At 44.8% G+C, this 23716-nt stretch overlaps 1 protein-coding gene across 1 annotated transcript in view; it reads right to left on the bottom strand.

Moving 5' to 3' along the window:
• Positions 1-22650, bottom strand: part of SYCP3 (synaptonemal complex protein 3) — an 85950-nt gene extending 63300 nt beyond the window's left edge. Inside the window, exons 1-3 of the mRNA XM_088467872.1 lie at positions 22516-22650; positions 14865-14946; positions 6065-6099 (exon numbers count right to left, since the gene is read on the bottom strand). Coding sequence (XP_088323998.1) covers positions 6065-6099; positions 14865-14946; positions 22516-22639 — 241 coding nt within the window. The 5' untranslated portion in view covers positions 22640-22650. The remainder of the gene's footprint in view (positions 1-6064; positions 6100-14864; positions 14947-22515) is intronic.
• Between the last annotated feature and the right edge of the window lie 1066 nt (positions 22651-23716).

Below are 23716 nucleotides of genomic sequence, written 5' to 3'. Positions count from 1 at the left end.
ATGTAGTCTTCCAGGGCCTCCCCAATTTGAGCTTTACAGTAGGGATCCCTAAGGAATTGCTCATTAAGCTTCCAGTGCCACTGGCGCGGGGGAGGGTCACATAGATATAATGTCAGAAATATCGGGGCATGGTCAGAGCTAGTAATCTGCCCAATAGTAGCTTCCGCCAAGAGATCTAAATGGGGGTGATCAATGCAAAAGTAATCTATGCGGGAATAAGACCTATGTGGAGAAGAGTAGAAGGTGTAATCCCTCTCTGCTGGATGTAGTAGTCTCCATGTATCTACTAGTTGGAAATCGTGTAAGATCAGCCTAAACTTCCTAGTCTCTTTAATGGAGGTGCGTGGAATCTCAGAGGAAGTATCAAGAGAAGGTTCCAAAGCCCAGTTAAAGTCGCCACCAATTACTCTGATCCCCTCCAACTGATCCTCTATTAATTCCAACGATTTACGCAAAAAAGCAGATTGACCCTGATTAGGTATATATAGATTGACAAGGGAAAATTTTTGGTCATCTATGGTAACTTTAACCAATAGTCCTCTACTGTTCCCAATAGGGACAGCTGAAACATTGGTAAGCTTCAGGTGTTTAGCAAACAGAATAGCTACACCCCTAGCCTTGGCTTCAGAGAAATTATTAAAGTAACCCACCGGAAAGTATCGAGACGGGGCCATACCCTCTTTAAAGTGCGTCTCCTGAAGAAAAGCTATGTCTACCCTATCCAAATGCAATGTATGTAGAAGACTGAGCCTTTTTTCAGGTATATTAAGTCCCTTCACATTATTAGAAAAAATAAGTAGTTTAGCCATAGTCAATATTTGAAAAAAGGAAAAGATACCAGTGTCGTTGGATGCCGTGGTCGTTTACCTGAATGTGTGTGGTGTCCGCCTGCAGGTAGAGAGGGAAGGGAGGGGTACGGGATGAGAAAAGAAAAAGAAAAGAAAAGAACAAAGAAAAAAAGAGAAATGACAGAAAAGAAGAAAAGAAGAAGGATAGACATGGAACAAACCATATCTAACAACATACATATTAACCTCATATTATATTGTAAATAAGAGATGAAGATAATAAAATAACATGACTCCGTAGAAAAGGCCATGGAAACCCCTAGCGGGTCCATGGACAATATATATACAACGGAGTTAGGGGGAATGGGAGGGACATAGTGAACATGACAACCAAACAGGTCCATATAAAATTGGGACCCATCTAACAAAATATTACATAAACAATGATTGCCTAAGTCAGCAAGATATTTTTGAGAATACGCAAACAACAACAATCAAAAGAGCTCCTATCCCAAAACAGAGTAGATATGCGAAATTTAGCAGAGCATAAATATCAATGAATAGCCATCCTCAGCAGGGTATAGTATCTACTTGCAACCAGGATAAGGTAGAAAAAAAAGCATAGAATTAGTAAATATGCCATTTATAACCCTGCTAGTCTAAAAAGGATACTCAAAACAGCATTAGAGACAATAATCAAGTAATATCCTCGCCCTCAGCCGCAGAGTTTCCTCCGGGTCTACGTCTGGAATTCCGGGTACGTTGCCAAGTCTCTTTGCGGGGCGGTTGGGGAACGTGCATATCTAAAGGGACTAGCCAATTAGGAACCGAGACAGCAGACAGATTGAGAGAGGAGCAAAACTGAGGCACCTCGTCGGGTTCCCTTAGTATATGAAGCCTCCCCTCATGCATAACTTGAATGCTCAGGGGAAATCCCCAACGAAATTTAATGTCTCGTCTGTGAAGTTCCTCTGTGAGCGGCCGGAGCAGGCGTCTCTGTTGGAGTGTGTTCCAGGATAGGTCTTGAAAAATCTGCACAGGGCACCCATTGAATTCAATTTCCTTTACTTGTCTAGCTTTTCTCAAAATCTCCTCTTTCACTGTATAATAATGTAATCTGCAGATAATGTCTCTGGGCTTTTCAGAAGGCATACCTTTAGGGCGCAAAGCTCTATGTGCTCGGTCAAACTGGATTCTGGCGTCTGGGTCAGCATGAAGAAGGTCATTAAATATTTTAGTGAGGGCATCTTCAATACCAGACTGATTGATATCTTCAGTAATCCCACGTACCCGCAGGTTATTTCGTCTACCCCTGTTGTCGACATCATCCAGACGTCTTTGAATTTCTATCAATACACGGGAGTGACGTGAAAGTAAACCATGGATATCCCCAAGTTGAGTGTCAACAGTCTCCCTGTGTTCCTCCAGCGAGACTACCCTCTCCGCCACTTGGTTAAGATCCGACCGAATAGAGGCGACATGCGTCTGGACTGTTTCCTGGATCCTCTTTTCCAGTGATTGTAAATCTTGCTGAATGTCCTGTCTAGTCGGTAAGGACTTTAAATGTTGCAATATCTCACCTATATCGGAGGAACTGGCAGGAATGGATGGTGTTAAATGTGGCGAGCAAGACTCCGGGGTAGAGCCGCCATCCGAACTCCCAGAAGCCATATGTGGAGAAATAGGTCCCGAGGAAACACCAGCGGCAGACGTAGAAACACCAAAAAGGGTATTAAATGCAGTATTAGATGAAGACTTAGCTGGAGTGACTGCGGGTCGTTTGGTTGTGCCCCGTTTACCCATGAAGAAACATATTAGAAGAGATATACAGAGAAAGCAATATATAGACTTCTAGGCATAGCGTAGGTTGGGTGTCATAATTCACATTCCCCTCACCATTATGTAGCTATTTCATGGCAGCTGCTGTTGGGACATGGATTACTTCTTCCAGCATCCACAAGATATGGGACAGCCACCCATCCAATTTCAGAAACTGTGCCAGTGGGGAGACAAAGGCCAGAGCCAGCAGCAGACCTAGCAGGGTATCCACAGAGGCAGCTATGCAGGAATGGATGAGCAGAGCAAATGGGAAGACAATGCCCTGTATAGATTTAGCCCGTCACCACTGAATCATCAGCACAGTCACATAAAGATGTAGTGGGTCTCAAAATGGCGCCTCCCGCGACTCGCGGCTCCGCTCAGCGCCGCTTACCAGGTCTTCCAGGGTATATTAAGGCTGCCCCCTATGTCCCCAGTCGGGCAGTAGAAAGCTTAGACTCGGCGGGGTCCTGCCGCGATGTCCGGCGGCAGCCGCGATAGCGCCGAGCACCGGCGCGGCTACAGTCCAGAACTCAAGGCCGCTGTTCCAGTACACTCCGCAGGCCGCGATGCGGCCACAGCCCCCGTCGCACTCCCGCGATCCGGGAAAGAGGCCAACAGGATCGCACTGTAGGTAGCAACTTAGGGCAGAGCAGATGGGGGATCAAAGGCTGTGGTAGCCGGGCCCAGATGAAGTCTAGCCGGGAGCTGATCCAAAGCACGTCCACCTCCCTTGGCAAGCAAGCCACGCCCCCATCCGTAGAAGTATATTAAATAAGATAACAACACATAGTGTATCCAAACACTTTTTGGAGCATCACAATGGAGATCCTAGGTGTCTCAAATTGGTGGGCCTAGAACATATTCCAGTAACGATACGGGGTGGAGATCGTTTCAAGAAGCTCTGTAAACAAGAAGTATTCTGGATGTTTAGAATGAATTGTATACATCCGGAGGGTCTGAATGAAGCAGTGGAACTCAACTCCATCATTAACTAATATAGGACATGTATTACCACTTCTTCCAATTTTATTAGATACATATGGTATTTTGGAACTGATAGTATCTTCTCCCTGCTTTTTTTGTTTTGTTTGTTTTTTGTATTAATAGGCTACTCTGCTCTATACCTAATCATCATGTTTCATTAATAGCTAATATGATAATATTCCAATAATGTTTAGGCATATTCACTATATAAGGAGACTAGATAATTTAGGTTATTATTTGCATAATACTATGTTTCCTTTTAATAGTATCTATATGCCATAATAAATTTGAGATATACTGAAAGAACTATGTATATATATTTCTTAACTACATGTCCCAGAAGCCTCAGCTGAACTGTCTAAGTTGACAGAAGTACACGAATTACGTGACCGCGGGATGTAGATTAGGCCGGATCACGAGATAATCACACGTGACCGAAGTAATATCTGCATCTAGTTGCTAATAGTGAGCATAACTACGCACCATGTGACTTTACGTCACACAGGGGGATTGACTCCGGTACACGGCAGGGACATGTGACCGGACCATGAGAACTATCGAACGCGGCTACAGAGATCTACAACTTAAAAATGAAGGTAATCACGACTTAGTGACCCTGTATAAACTCTCTTATGAGAGAAACTTTAGTTAGATAACCGCGATCGGTAGGAATAAGGGACTAAATACAAATAGTATTCCCTTGTTTACATCACGTGATGAGGTATTGAGAAACCGGAAACTTTAATAATGTTTTCTATACAGTATGGTAACAAAAGTTCTTTTGAAAAATGGGTCTGCATTCTAAGTATTTATATGTTTATATATTTGTATTTACCTATGTATGGTTCAAATGTAACTTTGGTGAAAATTAGTAATAATTTTATCTGTGGTATTTTCTTAATTGAAATCAGGTGCCACTTAATGACCCTATTTAAGGGTATAAAAGCACCATGCCTGATTTATATTTCTTACCTTTGATAAATCTGCGCCTAGACGCAGGGAAACGCGTCAGGATTTCTCTTGGACATCACCCTAATTTATAGATCTTTGTTGGGACATCGTTTGTACCATCACCTCTCATTCCAGCAGCTCTTGGAGCTAAGGACTTAGCGATTTGGGAGACTACATTCATATTACAAGCAGACCCTGTTGCTTATCCATTACACTAGTCCTTGAAGCCGAGGACTAAGTGATATGCTTAACATCATTTTGTGCTGCATCCAGGAATCTGCTGCCCAGCTACCGCATGAATTGAGGACCCATTATTGGAACTACCATACACAAGGGACACTCCTCTAGCGGCACTAGGCACTTTACCAAGCAGCAAATATATCATACAGGAGACCGCATCATCTGAGGACCCACCAATTGGATTACAACATTTTAAGGGACATTCCTCTAGCGGCAGCCAGGGATAACATCTAAAGAACAGTCCCCAATTGAGGCAACATCGATGGTACCCTATTAAAATCCTATATCAAAGTTTCATTATAGACTTGAGATTATGGGTGAGAATTTATGATTTTAATGTTATGTGCTGACTGGTTATATCCTATTGTGGAATCAGCAACATTTTTATAATACATTGTTTTATATATTCATTACCACAGTTTATATGTCATATATAATATCTATATATCATCAGCGCTACTTGTTCTATTGCATGTGATTTTGTATCTTTAGGGAGTGACTCCCCCAATTTTTTAGTAGCTGCTAGGAAAGCAACACATCTCAGCGCCTGTTTATACCTACTCAGGTATTCTTTTCGCTTGTTATGATATTTCAGTTATGAAGATTGGTCTTCTCAGACTCTGGTAATAGTCACTTGATTTCTACGTGGAGATCCTTCTGTAAATATATCTAAGTTGTCCCCTAACAGCTAAGTGAAATACATGTTAAATGATCGGTGACTGATTTTATAGGAAAAAAAACATCTCTATGTATGCTAATGTGTCTCGTATGGCCCTTAATCAAAGTAAGCAGTGTATTTAGCTTTACAGTGGCAGCAAGAATACATTTTTCCAGTCTTTTGTTTACACAAAATGTCAAACCCGAAGAGCAAATGCTCTTTTGTAACACCAAATGTCTTCTGTTCTATGGGGAAGCGTGCAGGATTGCAAGCCATGCAGGGGGCATCTGCTAGGCACCAGAATGTGTGGAGTTAGGAAGATTTGAGACATTCATTGCTAAGTATGAGCGCATATACGTTTGCACTAAAATGCTAAATTAAACATTATTTGCAGGAGATAACACGCTGGACAGAGCACATTTACATGACACGGTTGAGGTTTGATTACCATCAACTCTAAAGTAGTGTACAGATTTAAATATGCTTGTGCATTTTTAAATTACACGGACAGATAAAAAGCCATCGAAATGACAAAAATTATGATAATTTATTGTTAGATCAGAATAAAATGATTTATCTGTGTAGCAAAACTAATTGAATGAAATCATTGATTAAATCTTACCTCCAAATCTTTCCAACATGTTCTGCACTTCTCCTCTATAATTAAGAAATGTGAATAAAAATGTTCAGTTAATAAAGAGACAATAATTAGTTTCATGCTGCCCATCCACTACACGACATAGAAACGGCAGCACGATTACAACATTTTAATCGTGCTGTCGTTTCTATGTCTGTGATGTGCCTACACTAAACGTTCAGTCGTTCAGTGTAGGCACATCCATCACCTCCGTACATGCTGAACCTGACGTGATCGTGATGCACTGGCGATGATAGATGGCAAAAACGACCAGCGGGCACGCGCATCGCTGGTCGTTTTTGACAATAAACTGCCCGATTTTTCAGCAATTACGCGATAACGACTGTCATTATCGCTCAATCGCTAGGTTTAATTGCCCAGCGGATGGGCAGCAATAGGCAATCTTTTTTTGGGCGTAGACCTAGAGTTTCTTTGGAGTGTATATGTGGGTATAAATGCACCGAGTAGATGTAAATTCCAAAGAGACAGGATTCTGGTTGGAATCAAACCCACACTGTACCGTGTTCCCTTCCTCACAGCTGCAAAGCGAGAAAAGCGACTATGCTAGAGTTGATATATTTGAAATTCACGGCCTCATGAAGAGTTGGACGCATTTGTAAAATGCATGCTGCAAATATGGCTGCACACATCTTATATCTTAAGATATGTGCAACTCAGTATAGTGTTAAAAGGGTCTTATGGAGCTACTTTTTAAACACTTTAAGCTAATTTTGGTGCAGCCAAATACTAGAGATGTTAATCATTATTAACTTGTAAAGGTGCAAATTGTGTCTCTCTCCGTAAGGGGAAACCTGCAGCCTTTGGCCCAAAGATGTTCAGCAAAAGGCTGAGGGGCTGATTCAGACCCGGACGCTAAGCCGCGTTTGCTCGCTATGGGCGATTGTCGCCCGTCTGCGCATGAGTATGTGGCAAAATACGTATGCGCGAACCAGTCTGTGCGATGGGGAAGTGCTCGCTCGAAGCCCGCAGAGGGGCCGCTCCTCTGAGTGACAGATAGTTTGTGCCGTTTGTGGGTGGTAACAGGGGAAGGTCTGGGAAAACTGGGGAATGGATGTGCGAACGCAGGCGTGTCTGAGCGTCAAAACGGCGTTCTTTGGGCGTGCATAATTAGCATGTCAGCGTCATTGTACACGTCTGGTTGTATTTCAGCCTGCAGTGATCTCAGTGCTTGCGGTGGGGTAAGTTCTACCTTAAGTGCTGGGAGCAGCTCCGATGGCTCTCGATGCTACTGAATAATCATACACTTCCTGAAGATGACGTGTGCTAAGAAAGAAAAGGGCCGTCATTACACGGCGAGCGTTCACTCTGCCGTTGCTCTCTAAGACATAGAGGGCGTCCTTTAGCCTGGCTGTGCGATTGCGGCATGTGCATATCCACTCTCTGACAGCTGCGAGAGAGCGCAGCTTAGCGTCCGGGTCTGAATCGGCCCCTGAGTCCTAACAGAATGAGTAACATTTTTTAAACACTACAAAGGTCACAATCAGTAGCACAAATCTTTCCTCCAGTGGTGGAGCACTTGCAGTTGGTCAGAGCACGGCTGTTCCCACACTCTGACCGGTAAGAGCATACCCATTAATTTCTATGGCAACAAACAGCTCTAAGGCTAATGTATGTATCATTCAGGTGGTTATGTTTGGACCAAGCAGAGATAGTACATGGACCAAAGAGGACATTTCCATTGGATCTAAGTGTGGGGGTTTCAATAAAATAAGAATTATGGTAAGAACGTCCCTTTTTTAACTCTCTTTCTTCGACGTCCATAGGGTCCACAGGGAGACCTTGGGGTGTAGGTGATTGGAACCAATTCGGGCACCACGCAGTTAAAGCTTTAGCTCCCAGGCTGCACTGGGTCCACTCTCCCTATACCCCGCCCCCCGAGCCAGAGGCAACTCAGTTGGTAATAAGCCAAAGGCCGGAGGAGGATAAGAGAGAAGGAAGACTGCAACACTCAAGAAACACTCTCACAGAAAAGGAGACAGGAAACCAGTGATCAGCAATATCGCCCATATGAAGCCAGGTGCGTCAGGGCGGGTGCACTGAGGACCCTATGGACTTCGAAGAAAGAGCATTAACAAAGGTAAGTTCTTACCTTTCTTCTTCAGGATCCATAGGGGATGTCCCAAAGCAGTCCTTTTAAGGGTGGGGATGCTCCAGTGCTGAGAGGAGAATCTGGCGGCCAAAGGAAGCATCCTGAGAGGCAAAGGTATGAAAGGCATAGAACCTTAGAAAGGTCTGGACAGAAGACCACGTGGCCGCCTTAAAAAGCTTAACAGCCAAGGCGCCACGCCATGCTTCCCACGAGGGACCCACAGACCAAGTGGAATGAGCCTTAACAGAAGTCGGAACAGGCAGGCCTGTCTGTTTGTAAGTTTCTGAGATAGTCATACGAAGCCATCTAGCCAATGTTTGTTTATTGGCTGGCCATCCCTTCTTGTGAAATCCGTAGAGCACAAACAATGAGTCTGATTTCCGAAGAGAACTGGTACGGTTCACGTAAATCCTGAGGGAGCGGATCACGTCCAATGAGGCCTCACCTGCCGAGAGGTCTGGCGACAGAAAGGCCGGTATAATAATTTCCTAACAAATGTGGAAACTAGAAACCACTTTAGGAAGGAACTCAAGGAGAGTACGAAGCACCACCCTGTCCTGGTGAAATATCAGAAAGGGAGGACGACAGGAGAGTGCTCCCAAATCTGACACCCTCCTGGCAGAAGCAATAGCCAGGAGAAAAAGAGTCTTAGCTGTCAACCACTTAAGTACCACAGAATCTAGTGGTTCAAATGGAGGGCCCGAAGAACTACTGCCAAATCTCAAGGAGCCACTGGTGGGACAAAGGGAGGTTGAATGCGGGGGACACCCTGGAGGAAGGTGCGGATATCCGGAAGCGGAAAAACAATTCTACGTTGGAATCACACCGACATGCAGAGACATGCACTTTCAATGAGGCCAGGCGTAGGCCAAGGTCCAACCCAGCTTGTAGGAATGCCAGTATTTTGGAAATACGAAACACCTGAGGGTTGTAAGCTTTTGTATGACACCACTGGAAATATGTATGCCACACTCTGTGGTAGATCTTGGCGGAGGCAGGTTTACGCGCTCTAAGCATCATGTTGATGACCAAGCTAGAGAAACCTTTGGACCTCAGGAGGGATGTCTTAAGAGCCACGCCGTCAAAGAAAGACAATCCAGGTCCGGGTAAAGGCAAACACCCTGAGACAACAGGTCCGGTAGTTTGAGGTAACAGGAACGGAGTGTCGAGACTCCGAAGATCTGAGTACCAATGACATCTGGGCCAAGCTGGAGCCACCAGCAGGACAGTGCCTCCATCTTGCTTGAACTTCTGAAGAACTCGAGGAAGCAGGGAGACTGGAGGAAATAGGTACGCAAACCGGAAGGTCCATTTTACTGACAAAGCGTCCACCAGGCTTGTTTTGGCATCTCTTGTTCTGGACCTGTACAACGGTAACTTGTGATTGTGTCGTGAGGCCATGAGGTCCACCTCTGGAAGACCCCATTTGTCCACTAGGAGTTGAAACACCTCTTGGTGAAGAGACCATTCCCCTGGATGCAGGTTGTGACGGCTGAGGAAGTCCGCTTCCCAATTGAGAACTCCCGGAATAAACACTGCCGAAATGGCCGGGAGATGAGATTCTGCCTATGTCTAAATGCGTGACACTTCTGTCATTGCTGCCCGACTTCGAGTGCCTCCTTGATGGTCAATGTACGCCACTGTGGTGGTGTTGTCGGACTGAACCTGCACGGGCTTTCCGTGAAGAATGTGCTTTGGCATCATGAGGGCCCTGTACACAGCCCGAAGTTCCAAAATGTTGATGGGCAGGGATGCCTCTACCGTTGTCCACCGACCCTGAAAGTAGTGTGGACCAGTCACTGCGCCCCATCCCCGGAGACTGCCGTCCATTGTTAGGAGTATCCAGTCCAGGATCCAAAAGAGGCAAACCTTGGTTAGATGAGATGTCTGTAGCCACCAAGATAGGGACAGACGCACTTCCGGAGAGAGTACCATCATCTGAGCTCTGATCCAGTGAGGTAATCCGTTCCAGTTGGGGAGGATCAGCCCCTGCAGGGGCCTGGAATGGAACTGAGCATGTTCCACCATGTCGAATGTGGATACCATGGATCCCAGAACCTGCATCGCCGCGTGGACTGATACCGGGTGATTGCGGAGACATCTGCGTACTCGCAGCTGTAGCGTAGAGATCTTTTCTGGAGTCTGAAAGATTTTCTGCTGGTGAGAGTCCAGAAGAGCTCCCAAATGAACCATCCTCTGTGCGGGAATTAGGGAGGACTTTTTCCAATTGATCAACCACCTGTGTGTTTGTAGACAAGCAAATGTCAGTTGCAGGTGGTGGTGAAGTACGTCTGGAGAACTCGCCAACAAGAGGAGGTTGTCCAGATATGGTAGGAGTCGGATACCCTCACTCCGCAGGTGGGTTGCCATAATTTTGGTAAATACCCTTGGAGCCGTGGATAGGCCAAAGGGCAACGCCTGAAACAGGAAGTGTTGTTGCATCATAGCAAACAGCAGATAACGTTGGTGAGAAGGCGTTATGGGAACATGAAGGAATGTGTCCTCAATGTCTAGCGATACCATGTAATCCCCAGGTTCCATAGCTCGTAAGGTTTCCATCCTGAACCCGGGTACCCTGAGGAACTTGTTCAGAGGTTGAGGATAGGCCAATGAGACCCATTCAGTTTCTGAACCAAAAAGAGTAAATAGTAACCAGATAGTGGAACTGGAACAATTACCCCTGCTTGCAGCAAGGGCTGTATGGCTTTCTGGATCTGCAAGGCCTTGGATTTGTGTGAAAGAGGACCTGTGCAGAAAAACTGGTGGGGAGGCCTTCTGAGGAATGAGAGGGCATACCCCTGAGAGACCACTTCTCTTACCCAAGCATCCTTGGTGGTTTGACACCAGTACTGGGCAAACTGAAGAAGTCGGCCTCCCACTCTGGGGTCCCCCAGAGGGAGGCCCGTCCCATCAGGCTGCGGGCTTATCTTCCTGTTTGGAGGACGGGCATCTTGTGCTCCAGGCCTGTTTCTTAGGCTTGACAGCGGACTGCCTAGGAAAGGACTGCCCTTTGGCTTTTCCTTGAGGACGAAAGGACCTAAAGGAGGAGCTACGAGACTTAGCAGGAGAAGATGCTGTGGGCAGAAATGCAGATTTTGATTTGGCTCACGTGTCAACAATCTTGTCCAGGTCCGGACCAAACGAAATCTCCCCATTATAGGGTAAGGCCTCCAGGCCCTTCTTAGAATCGGCATCTGCGCTCCAATAGCGTAACTACAGGGAACGTCGAGCAGACACGGCCGCGGCAGAGACCCTGGATGTCAGTAGACTAGCATCCAGAGTGGCCTCACCAATATATCCAGCCGCGTCCCTAATATGGCCGATCAATGACACCTGATGATCCTCTGGAACTTCGACAGAATCCTCAAGAGTATCGGCCCAACTCTCTATAGCCTTAGCTACCCATGGGCGAGCGGGCAACAGCTCTTGAAAGAGAGTAAATAGACTTCAGGCAAGTTTCCACCTTCCTATCCGTAGGATCCTTTAAGGAACAAATGGAAGGCATAGGTAACGTTGCACTTTTTATCAGCCGTGTAACGTGGGAATCCACCGCAGGAGGAGATTCCCACTTTATACAATGAGCCTTCGGAAACGGGTAATGGGAGGACAAACGTTTCTGAGGTTGATACCTCTTACCAGGCGATTGCCAGGCATCCGCTTTGTGATCCACCAGCTGATCTGATAGAGGGAATACTGCAGATGTCACCTTTACCTGTTTAAACAGGGCGTGCTTTGATTTAGGGGCTGGCTCGTCCTCCTCTATAACCAATGCGGATCTGACCGCATGCACCAAGCCAGGAATATTAATTCTTGACTTAGGCTCCGCCTCTTGCCGAGGGGAGTCAGGGTTAGGGGCATCAGCCACCTCTTCGTCATCAGAAGGCATCTCAAACTCTGATAGCTGTGTGAACTGAGATGACAACATAGGCCGCTTAGCTGGTCTAACGGGCTTCTCACTCTGTAACATGGTCTGAAGCGCAGTAGAGGTTGCTGTCAGACTCTGTACTGAGCTAGAGAAGATATCCACCCATGGTGGAGGGCCCTGTAGCAATCCCACTGTGGGCATGACCGCCTGCTGAAGTACAGGAGGGGTCTGCATATTCAGTGGTAGTCCCTGTGAATGAGGGGCGGGCTGCTATATTGTCCCCATAGGAGGAATAACAGCCGAGACCGCCAGGCGGACCACAATGGAGGCCAGCATCTGAGAGAAAACCACCCAAGGGGGCTCCTGTACTGATGTTTGGAGGTTTGAAAAACCTGGCGGGTTATAACACCTCATACATAGCCCATCCTGAACCACATCCTCTTCTCTGAAAACTGCAGTACATAATCTGAAAGATTGCGGCAAAAGTAGAGGAATATGTCCGTCACCCTTTTCAGACATGTCTGAGGGGTAAATGACGCACAACCATAGTATAGATACTAACAGGGTGCAATATACTGGTCCCGTCTTATGCAAGCTAATATGGCACAGTGCAGCACGCAACAGTATGTGACAGACCTCAGAAATATTGAAATATATATATATATATATATATATATATATATATATTAGTTGAAAAAAGTGCACTCACCAGGCTTTATCCATATGAAAAAAATGTACTCATCACTTTATTTGCAGCATTTGTATACACAATTGCTGTCCTTGGTCGACGTTTCGGTCCACAGGGGGACGTTTCTCAAGACCCACAACTCGCCATGTCATCAGATGGATAAAGCCTGGTGAGGGCACTTTTTTCAACTAATTATGGCAGCTCCTGATGGATTTGCCTAAGTTTTGGCACCCCAGCAGATGCAGTTTATGCAGTGAGTGCTACTCTGTTCCCTGCATATATATGTATATATATATATAATATAAGGAATGTAGGGGCGCACTGATTTATAAAGTAACACTCCAAATAATTGATTGCAACAAAAAGAGGAAGATTAATTATTAATCTACAGGTGACACACCTTAAATAATATCTAAGTGGCTGCTCCCAATTAGTGATAGGGATTGGTACCCAAAGTGAATATAGAAAAAATGAAAAAAGAAAGCGCCTACTAGTGTCCAAAAATAAACCACAAGTGAGACCAGAAATGAGGATAAATACACTACTTATCTGGTATGGAGTTCTTCGGTCATATGACCATTAAGAGAGATATATAGAAAAAACAAAAAAATCAACATAGTGTGTATTGTACCGCACTGTATGTTATTATAAAGCACACAACGAAAACTTAAATTAGACCCCTTTTTTATGGAAAACAATCTTTTCCCAAATATAGCTCAAACAGGAGGTCATAGTAAGTTTTTCAATTTAAAAGAAAAAGTTTTTAATAACACAGTGACATAAAATGGTAAAAAAACACACGTACAAGAAGAATAAATAATATATGCTTATCTATCCATTCAAGGAGGATTGAGGTACAGCAAAGCCCAAGGTACAGCAATCCCAACGCGTTTCGTCTCTAGGACTTCATTCGTCTCTAGGACTTCATCACCTTGATGAAGTCCTAGAGACGAAACACGTTGGGCTTGCTGTACATTGGGCTTTGCTGTACCTTGCTGCACACTTAGAAAATGACCTCAGTGGGGGCCTGTCCGGAGGAGACCAACTCAGGGATGCCAGACCGCAGTGGAAAGGCGCACTGAGCTGAGGGTTAGAATACCAACACTTTGTCGGTTGGTATCCTAACCCTCCCTCTCCGGTGCCGAACCCTAACCTCCCCCCCTAGTTCCTAAACCTAACCTCCCCCTCCCAGCACCCTAAACCTAACCCTCCACCCTTAGTGCCTAACCCTAACCTCAACTTACCCTCTGGAATCCGGCGGTTGGGATGCCGGGATTCTGACAGGTGTCGGGATTCCAGCTCCGGCATTCCGACCGCCAGAATCCCCGCTGTCGGCATTTTAACCGCATCTCCTCTAGAGGACTTGTACAGATGACAATATGTCCCATTTCTTATCAATGTTCTGAAAAGTTGATAAGCAAAATGGGGCTCAGTGTCATTTGAAAAAGTCTTCTAGAGTGCCGCCTACACAAGTGTTAAATAATCCTCTTCCTGCTAGGAAGTGTTTGCGGGTAGGATAAGTGTTCTGAGGGCATATGGTGAGTGTGTCAGTGAAACTGCAGACATACACTGTCTTGAACGTATGCAGAAAACTTTCCGATTTCAGACAAATCCCTTGCACCAGCCATAGGGCTGGTGTAAATGTCTTTTGACAGTGATGACGGCTACTTCAACAAGTGGATAGGGGCAGTTCAGCGGCATAGATGCATGCAACTCTGCATATGGGCAAATATTTGCATTTATTTTCATACACAATATGTGGCTGCACGAACAAATGAATTCAGTGCAAATCTGCATCAGCCACTATGTTGGATAAATAATACTCAAGTCCAACACTGATATCATACACTACATAGAGACAGAGACACAAACAGCTATTTATATGCACTCTAGAGTTACCAATGCAAGGCTTCCTTTTTTTTTGCCATACAATTGTTTAGTGAAATGTGCAGCTGACCAAGATCTCTAAACTCTGTACACTGGGGATCATGATCAGTTTAGGTTCTTATAATTTTTGTCAACATTCTGCTCATTAATTATTAAATAGATAATGTTAGTTTACATATCAAATATTTAAAAATCAGGATGTGTAGATTCTGCAGTGTTAAAAGTAAACTATCACCCCATGTGATCTTCATCAGTTTCTTGATCAGTCACTGGTGCAGGACGTTTTTTTCCATGTTTATCAGTAACTGTAGTCTTATCTGCAAAACATCAGAGCAGTATACAGCTTCATTAGCAATTATATAGTGATAATATGAATAACTAACATTCTAAAGGGTATAAAAATGATGACAGAGGACAGATTGAGCAGAACAAGGTATGTGTATAAATCTAAAAAGTAGTATTTAATATCAACACTTACGTACTGATGCAGAGTTGGTAGTAAATCAGGCATATGCTGTGCCAAAAAATTGTGCACAGAAAAATTGTGTATATACGCTTATATTGAGTTCTGCCCCTATGTATATGCCTGATTAGCTACTAGTCATGGAATGTGGTTAAGATACCGCCGCCCTGATTTGCCGCCCGAAGCTGGAAGCTCGACCAGGGACAAAAGATAGGCGTCTAAATACCGACGCCTATCTTTAGCCCCACGCCGAAATCCTGACATCCCGAATGAAGGTAAGCCGGGACTTTCTAGCTGTTAGACGCGTTTAGGCACCCCTGTGGGGTCTTAGGGTTAGGCACCTGCCGGGGAGGGTTAGGCTAAGGGAAGGGGGGTTAGGCACCACTGGCGGGTTAGGTTTATGGTGTGCTGGAAGGGGGGGGTTAGGGTTAGGCACCTCAAAGGGAGGGTTGGGGGGGGGGGGGGAGAGAGGGGAGGGTTAGGGTACATACCAGCCCCATTCGGGGTCTTCACTGTTCGGGCTTCCGGCTTCGGTATTTCATTCGCTGGGAATAGATCCGGCATCATTACATACCGATTCCACTAGTCATCATTATCATTGAGCACTTGCACCTACCCTATACTAAGTGCAAATGAGATGCCTCCAGAGGTGTATTTTTGTTTACATCCAATTCTGCATAACCTGCAGTTTCAAAGACAGGCCACTGAACTTTGCCTATGTGAGAATGCCCAATAACCACCCAGTTAAGCTTTTTCAGTTGTAAGTGTAGATGCAATCTAAATGCATACACTCTGCATTGCACATACTGCTTTCTCTCAGTTTAGGTTTTGCATTGTGCAAAACCAACGCAAGATTTACACCTGTTTGTAGAGCATAACTACATAAAATTACATATGCTAAAACCTAACATTCCTATAACATAGAAAGAGAGTTCTGTGGATGTTTGTTACAAGAAGAGAAACTGGAAACTCAATCACTACATTTACTAGCCAAAGATACCAGTGTTTTATGATAAGCATGTTAGGAGCATACTGTAGCTGATGACAACACACTCAGGGTCTCATTCAGACCCGGTCGCAAGCGCCGATGCGCTCGCAACCGGGTCGATGGTTAGCCCTGCGCACGCGCAGTGGCCGCATTGCGCAAGCCCTGAAACTCTCTCGCTCCGGAGCTCTCTACAAAAGGGGCGGCTGTCGATGTTGATCGACAGCTCGCCCCGTTTTGTAGACGGGCCGGGCGGTGATTTCCAAAACGGAGGCGTTCCTTAAGGAATGCCTACCGTTTTGTGGGCGGCCGCACTGACATCATCAGTGATGTCAGTGGGGAGTTTCCTGCTCGACCAGAGCAGGAAGCTCCCTGGGGCTTGTGGTTGCCGAGACCCAACCTTAGGGTCTCGTCGCAAGCCCCGATGATGTTCACCATCGCGACCATCAACCTGGTCGGTCGCTAAGCTGTGGCTGGTAACCCACAGCTTAGCTAGCGACCAGGAGGCCGCACTAAAAAAAGGAAGCGGCCGCCCTCGTTCAGAGACAGCGATCACTTCTTGCGACCGCCTCTGAATGAGGGCCTCAATGTCCAAAAGTAAATAAATTGATCTAATCAAGAGCATGACAGAATCCGAAATCATGAAGCTATATATCAGAGTTCAAGCAAATCTGGAAATAATACAGATAAGCACTAAAACTTGCATGGCCATTTTGTATTGTTGATGCCTACTGCAATTAGTCACAGCACGAGAAAGCTGCTGATTGGCTTTTAGCAGTTAGACTCCACATGGAATCTAGCCGTAACATCTCAACCAGAGCGCCTTTCTCAAGCTGACTAATGAGAGCAAAACCACTGACTTGTTATAGTATTTTCCTTGGGAATTAAAAGCATCAGTAGGCTCACCATGTGAAAATGGATGAGGGCTTGCTATCCTTGTATTTGTTCATGCATCTCATCTAATCCATTGTAGTTAAACTGACTGTCCTTTTCTAACACTTTCCTGTTACCAAGATCCCTTATGAGACAATCGCAAACTTACATATGGAGTACTTTTTTTCCCACTGTCAGGTTATTGAGATTGTATGTATATTTATGCATTTCCTCCTGATAACTGTAGCAATTGATCACAGAGGTGCAGTGTTAAGCCTCAGGACATGAAGTTTCCCCGTTAGCTTGACCCCCTAACTCACTCCTTTGAAATCCCACAGGAAGCTTGGAACTGTTGGATTCCTTGTAACTGAGTGATCTTTCCCTCGTAACCCTTTCCACTCAACCAGAACAAACATCTTCATCTCCATAGCCAAGTGGCTATTGTTTTCCTGTGGTCAAGTTGGCTCCTCCACGTGAGGGATACCCACATTGTCCTGTTTGAATTCACACCCCCTTCAGCTGGCACAGTCAGGCCTCCCGATAAGAAACTATTTCAGGCAGAGTTACCTCTAAAAGATGATTCAAGCTATTAAAATAACAAATCTAAAGATATCAGAAAGATTATAAAAGAGGTTGCACAGCTCCTGGCATTGAACATTTGAATATACCGGCATTGGAATTTGGCTTCTGCTTGTATCTGGACAGTTCCAGTGTATACATGCCCATTTCTTTATCTTAATATATATTAAACTCACATACTCACGCAGTTCTGTTTCTTGGCTCTGCCTCTTTTCAGGTAACTATCCTATTTGGACCTTCAGTGACCATATTTTGATATTAATTTCCAAGTACTAATATTTGTCAATATTTTCATATAGATTTTTGTTCATTATTTGTTTGGTTCACTACTACACCTGATACTGACTTGCACACAGGGTTCACTTTTTTCTCAGATTTAAAATATGCAAATATTTAGATTGTGGAGGGGCTTTCCAAACTCAAATCTAAATTTCTGTGTAAAAATAAAGATGTCCAGCACTTGAGGGCTATCTGCAAAATGGCAGGTTGAGGCCTAGGATCGGCCGTTACTCACCACAGCGCCGGCTTCCACATATCCCTCTGGTGGTCAGACGTCAGGTGCGGCGGCTAGTGATGCGCTGAGCATTATACTTAGAGCCATGTGGACACCCATGAGCTGCGCTGTGCCTTTGTTTCTGCGGTTGCCATCATGGACGCAGCCATGACAGTTCACATCACCTGACTACCCTTTACCAAATGGTAGCATGGTGGTGGTCAGCTGACGCTGTCCACCAATGATCTGCTACCTTAGGATATAAAGCCAGTCTCCGGACAGAAGGAAGTTGCCTGTGCAACGTTGTCACTACCTTGTGTATACTTGCTGTTACCTCGTTCCGGGTTCCCTACGTGATTTCCTCAAGTCTCAAGTGCTGACTCCTTGTGCAACAATGCGTCCGATCATCTTGCCTGTGTGCAATACAAGTGCTAACTCCTTGTGCAACAGTGTCTCCGAACATCTTGCCTGTGTGCGATACAAGTGTCAACTCCTTGTGCAACAGTGCGTCCGATCATCTTGCCTGTGTGCAATACAAGTGCTAACTCCTTGTGCAACAGTGTCTCCGAACATCTTGCCTGTCAGCGATACAAGTGTCAACTCCTTGTGCAACAGTGCATCCGAACATCTTGACTGTGTGCGATAGAAGTACCACCTCCTGGTGCAACATTGCGTCAAGTACCCCTTTCCAGTGTCCAGTTACAAGTGCCACTCCTTGGCACAACAGTGCGTCAAAGCAGTTGGCTACTGTACATACCAGTACAAGTACCAGTTTCCTGTGCCAAGGTACTTCTTTTAGAAGTATATCTCTTGGGCCATTGTTATATTGTCTCTATTCCCACGGTATCAGACACCTGTCCAAAGGGCCGCGACCTGCCTGCTTGGTGCAGCTTAAACCCATATCCCGCTTGAAGGGGTCACTGGTGAACAGCTCCCAGCTGGTTAGACTCTGCGCCTTTGGACAGGTCTCGCCAACGTTTGATTTTCGTGGATGAGATGATCATATATACAGACTTCTCTCTCCTCCAGGGACCTCAGTGAAATCCCTTACTGAGGGGATGGAAGCTAAGCCAAACGTGACACAAAATCAGACAGTATTTACCCAGCTTGCAAAATCAATACATGTATTTGCCCCCCTTGCATTGCAACATGGTTTGTCCAGGTACAGTTATTTGTTCTTTTTTGCTTCAATCCAAACTCAGAATCAGGTCCATAATACTCTCCATGCAACTCGCTTCATTGGGAGCCGCAGGAGGTTCAATGAATCTCGTGTACAAAAACCAGAGTAAGCAGACTAGCAGTCATTCCCTATCACACTAGCAGGGGGTTGACCGTAATGCGGCCAGGAACAGCAAGATCATCTCTGCAGATTTCATACCCAGTGCAGCCCTGCAAGGATGGCTGCTCCCCATTGGAGATTTGTACCCAGCTGCCGCTGGTAAGAACTGAGAACTCTGCTAGCACTACAGTGTAAAAGGGTATTCACAAACTGTGAGGTGGTGGAGAGCACTTTGGGTGTGACTGATACCATGTAATTTACTTTGTAAATATTCTTATGTACTTTTTAGTTATGATTTAACTTTTGATGTGTGCTATCTAATAAAGGTAGAATTGCAGATTTTGTTTTCCTGTATGATCCAAGAATCTATAAAAATATTGGGGTACCATGGCAACTATAAACATAGACCATTGCAAGGATACTCATAAACCGGGTATCCTCACACCATGGTTTAGCTGATTAATGCATTGGGGAAAGAGGATTTGGAGTCATTTAAAGAAAAGATTTTTAAAATACCTTTGGGGCTTTTTAAAGTGTTTTTCTATATGGCATGTGCATAGAATTAAAGTCATGCTGAAAAAGGTAAGGACCGTCCCCCAAAATGCTGCATAAAGAATGTCACGGTAAGCTGTAGCAATAGGATTTACCTTCACTTGAACTTATGACCCCGGCCAAACTATGAAAAAAAAAAAAAAAAAGCCCCAATCCATTATTAGTCCTTACATTACAGTTGCCATTACCAATTCAGGCAAAAAAACTCCTGGCATCTGCCATACCCAGATTCATTCATCAAACTGCCAGATGGTGATGTGTGCATGGTGATCAGAGACTTGTGTGCTACTGCAAAGCCATGGACCCTGATTAGCAGTTCTTGTGTTGACTTTGCTTACAGGAGCAGTTTGGTACTCAGCAGGAAGTCTTGCAAATGAAGTAAAATTTTACATGCTTCAGCTCGTCTAGTGCGAAGGCCTCCTCAGCCACAACACAAAATTAAGCATGTGCTTCATTTCCTCAACCAACTGTAAATTGAGGCATTTGGAGATGGGCTTGTCGTCGAAAGCCGTTTGTTTGAAGATGACATAACTCGATAGCGAAAAGGATCCATCACAAGAGAATGTAGTATAGACACACTTTGCTAAGCCAGGCAAAACAAATCAGAGCAGTAAAGCAATGTACAGCGTTCAGCAGGTATACACCAAGACTCACTAGTCACACAGCAGAACTGCACAGAGCTAAAATGGCACCTGCTTTATATACCCTATAAAATGGGCAGTTTCCTGTTAAACAGCCTAGCAGGCACAGTACCTAATAAACCGGCCACTGAGGGCCTGATTCAGAGATGTACGCTAATGCAATTTGGATCTCTTACGGATCGCAATTGTGAAAATATACCAGTGACTCACTTGCCGCCCAGTGCTTAAAGCATCTTACATTAGCCGGTCACGCACGAAACCAGAAACATGGCATGCAGATCAGACGGCCATCGGCCTTCTGAGTCTAGCATGCCGCAGATACAGCTTGTCTCTAGACACGCAGAGGGCTCTCCTGCTGTGAGCAAGGAAGCAGTGGCTAATTTATGAATGCCCTGAAAACAGTATTTAAATGGTCAGACACATCTGCGTTTTTCTAATCAGTCCCCCTTACCTCCCCCAAATGCTGACTACCTGTCATTCACTTTGCGAGTGAATCATCTGTGTGAGTGTAATTTCAATTCAATCACTGCACATGCGCAGTGCAGCTTACACGTATGCGCAATGGCAAATAATAGCTCAATCTGCGTAAATATTGGCACTGCGTCCATCTCTGAATCAGGTTCTAAATGTGTAGTCAGAACTAGCTGGATAACCGGCGTTGCCGCAGCCTTCACTTTTTACATTGCAGATCAACATTGGAGAGCATAGCATATGAAAATGTGCTTGGAGGAAATGAGTAACTGTCAGTGCAGGTGCAGTGTGACAGTTGATCCTCCGACTCTGCCTGCCCCCCACTGGTACATATCAGCCTGTGCCTTCAGATCAGTACAGTTTTTGGTACTGGAAGACATCCTGAGCGAACTTGCTTAAACCAAAATTTCAAATCAGAGACTCCAAGGATTACTTGGTGGGCACCATGTAGACCTCCATGGCCCAGACTAAGGCCCTCATTCAGAGCCGTTCGCTATTTGTATGTTCGTTCAAAAACAAGGGGTGGCTATTCAAATGATCCGTTCGCACATTGCAGTCTGTACACACCTCTAAGTCTGAACGAGCGAGCAAAACATACGCTCGTTTATTTGATAAAAACGCCCCCTGGCCGCTCGCACCATACGTCATGTCCGCTATTTATTAGATTAATCGAGTACATCGTACAGCGTATGAACTGCTCGCTATTCTTGTGGTTGGTTTTTTCAACCGCTATTTTGCGAGCAGTTCTGAGTTAAAAAAAACCAAGTGACGTGGTCAATGACGCTGCTGTATTAATTATGCACTCCCTTAAAACGCCCGTTTTGACCTTTAAGCACGCCTGCGTTCGAATTCCACTCCCCCGTTTTCAAGCACCTTCCCCTGTTACCACCCACATACGCCTCATTCTGTCACTCAAAATAGCAGGCACTCGCTATATAGCGTACAAACGATTTTCGGCCGCACTGACTGGTTCGCGCATGCGTACTAAAAACCGTACGCATGCGCAGATGTGCGAACATCGCTCGTAACGAGCGTACTGCCGCTAGCGAGCGGCTCTGAATGAGGGCCTAACTTCAAACATAGTCAAGAACCTAATCATGATCAAACTACACCACCATGCCAAATTTGGTGAAGTTAGGCAAAAAACTCTGGATTTGCATAGAACAAACAGACAGACATCCACTTCCTTGCTTATTATATACATATGCTTCAATTTGAAACATTTGTATTATAAGGAATAATGTATCTATTGTATATGAGAGTTGATTATGGTTCAGATTGAAGATTGGGCAATTGTCAGTATGTACTAATGTTAGTAATACAAGTGGGAGTAGGGTAAGCTCTAATATAGAGATTGGTTTTCAGAGAAAGCAATTACAGATTTGAAGGCAGTAGGAGAGTCTGACCAGGCGTAAGTGAATATTTCCATAAGAGAAGTCTTGTAGGTGAAGCGAGCAGTGATTACCAAAGGTTAGGCAAGCACATATGTAGATCTAAAAAGTGCATGAGGCAGAATTCATTAAGCATATGTGGGTAATTTAGTTAGATACCTTCAGTGATGTCTTCATCTGACCCACTAGGAGATTTATGTTCTGTATCTTCAAAGTTATAAGAAAGCACTTTTTCATCTTGCACTGTTTTAGCAGATTTTGCTGACTTCCTTCCAGGGGCCATGAATTCAATACCTACTATCTGCATGGAAAAAGAAAAAGAAATTTCATATATTAAATTTACATAACAAAAAATACTGTACTGAGGATAAATACTGTACTAAGCAATTTATATTAAGCAATTTTGTCCTTAAAATATGCAGAAACTGCTGTGTTTAAGAGCAGAATTAAGTATCTGTACAATATAACAAGATAGAAAGCAGGAAATATTGGAGAGATCTCCTGCTTTTCAGTAGCCAGCCCTCGCAGGAGCCATCCCTATGATTTTCTTTGGTGACAGTATGTAAGAAAGATCCACAGAGCTTAGCCATGGCATTAGCCCGTTTCCTTCAAATGTGGCAGTTATGGCCAGAGCAGGAAGGAAGTGATGAAGTCTCCCCTTGGGCAAAATTTACGTCTACAAACAAGCGGCCCCTGTCTGTGGATAGAATGGACTACTTGAGCCAAGACTGGTATCACTTAAAAAGTATCTCTTTACTACAGATAATGGGCCTGATTCAGAGGTGCTGATGTTTGTCATTAATTCCTACTGCGCATGCATAAAAAGTCCTGAAAACCCCAACGGCGCGTACTTTACCCTGAATGTATGCGGAGTTCGCTATTGTGTACTGAGGAGCTTGCATTAGAATCGATGATGCAAAACCATGGGCGTTCCTGGATGGTGACTGGGAGGTGGCCTACTGACTGCACAAGAAAATAGGATTTTGGTACTTACCGATAAATCCCTTTCTCCAATTCCCTAGGGGATACTGGAGTACATACAATGGGGTATAGACGGGTGGAGAGTGGAGTCTGGCACTTTAAAATTCTTTAGAAGTGTAGTTGGCTCCTCCCCCTCTATACCTGGTCCGACTTCAGTTAAGATTAACCAAGCCCGAGCGTAGATGGAGAGCATAAGCAGAGGAAGGAGAGACAAGGAGAAGGAGGAACCAACTAAGAAGGTCCAAGACCAAGAGCAGCTAACAAAGTGAAAACAAAAATGACCCGCTGCAGACAACCAAGACTAAAAATTCACCAAACACTGTAGCAAGGAACAGTGCTGGGAGGGCCCTATGCAATCAGAGAAAGGGATTTATTGGTA

Source organism: Taudactylus pleione, unplaced genomic scaffold (genome assembly GCF_031769625.1).
Source record: "Taudactylus pleione unplaced genomic scaffold, aTauple2 ptg000077l, whole genome shotgun sequence".
In the NCBI taxonomy this organism is placed as follows: domain Eukaryota; kingdom Metazoa; phylum Chordata; class Amphibia; order Anura; family Myobatrachidae; genus Taudactylus; species Taudactylus pleione.
The sequence above is the reverse complement of the archived record's forward strand: the minus strand, read 5'-3'. Positions and strand labels throughout refer to the sequence as shown.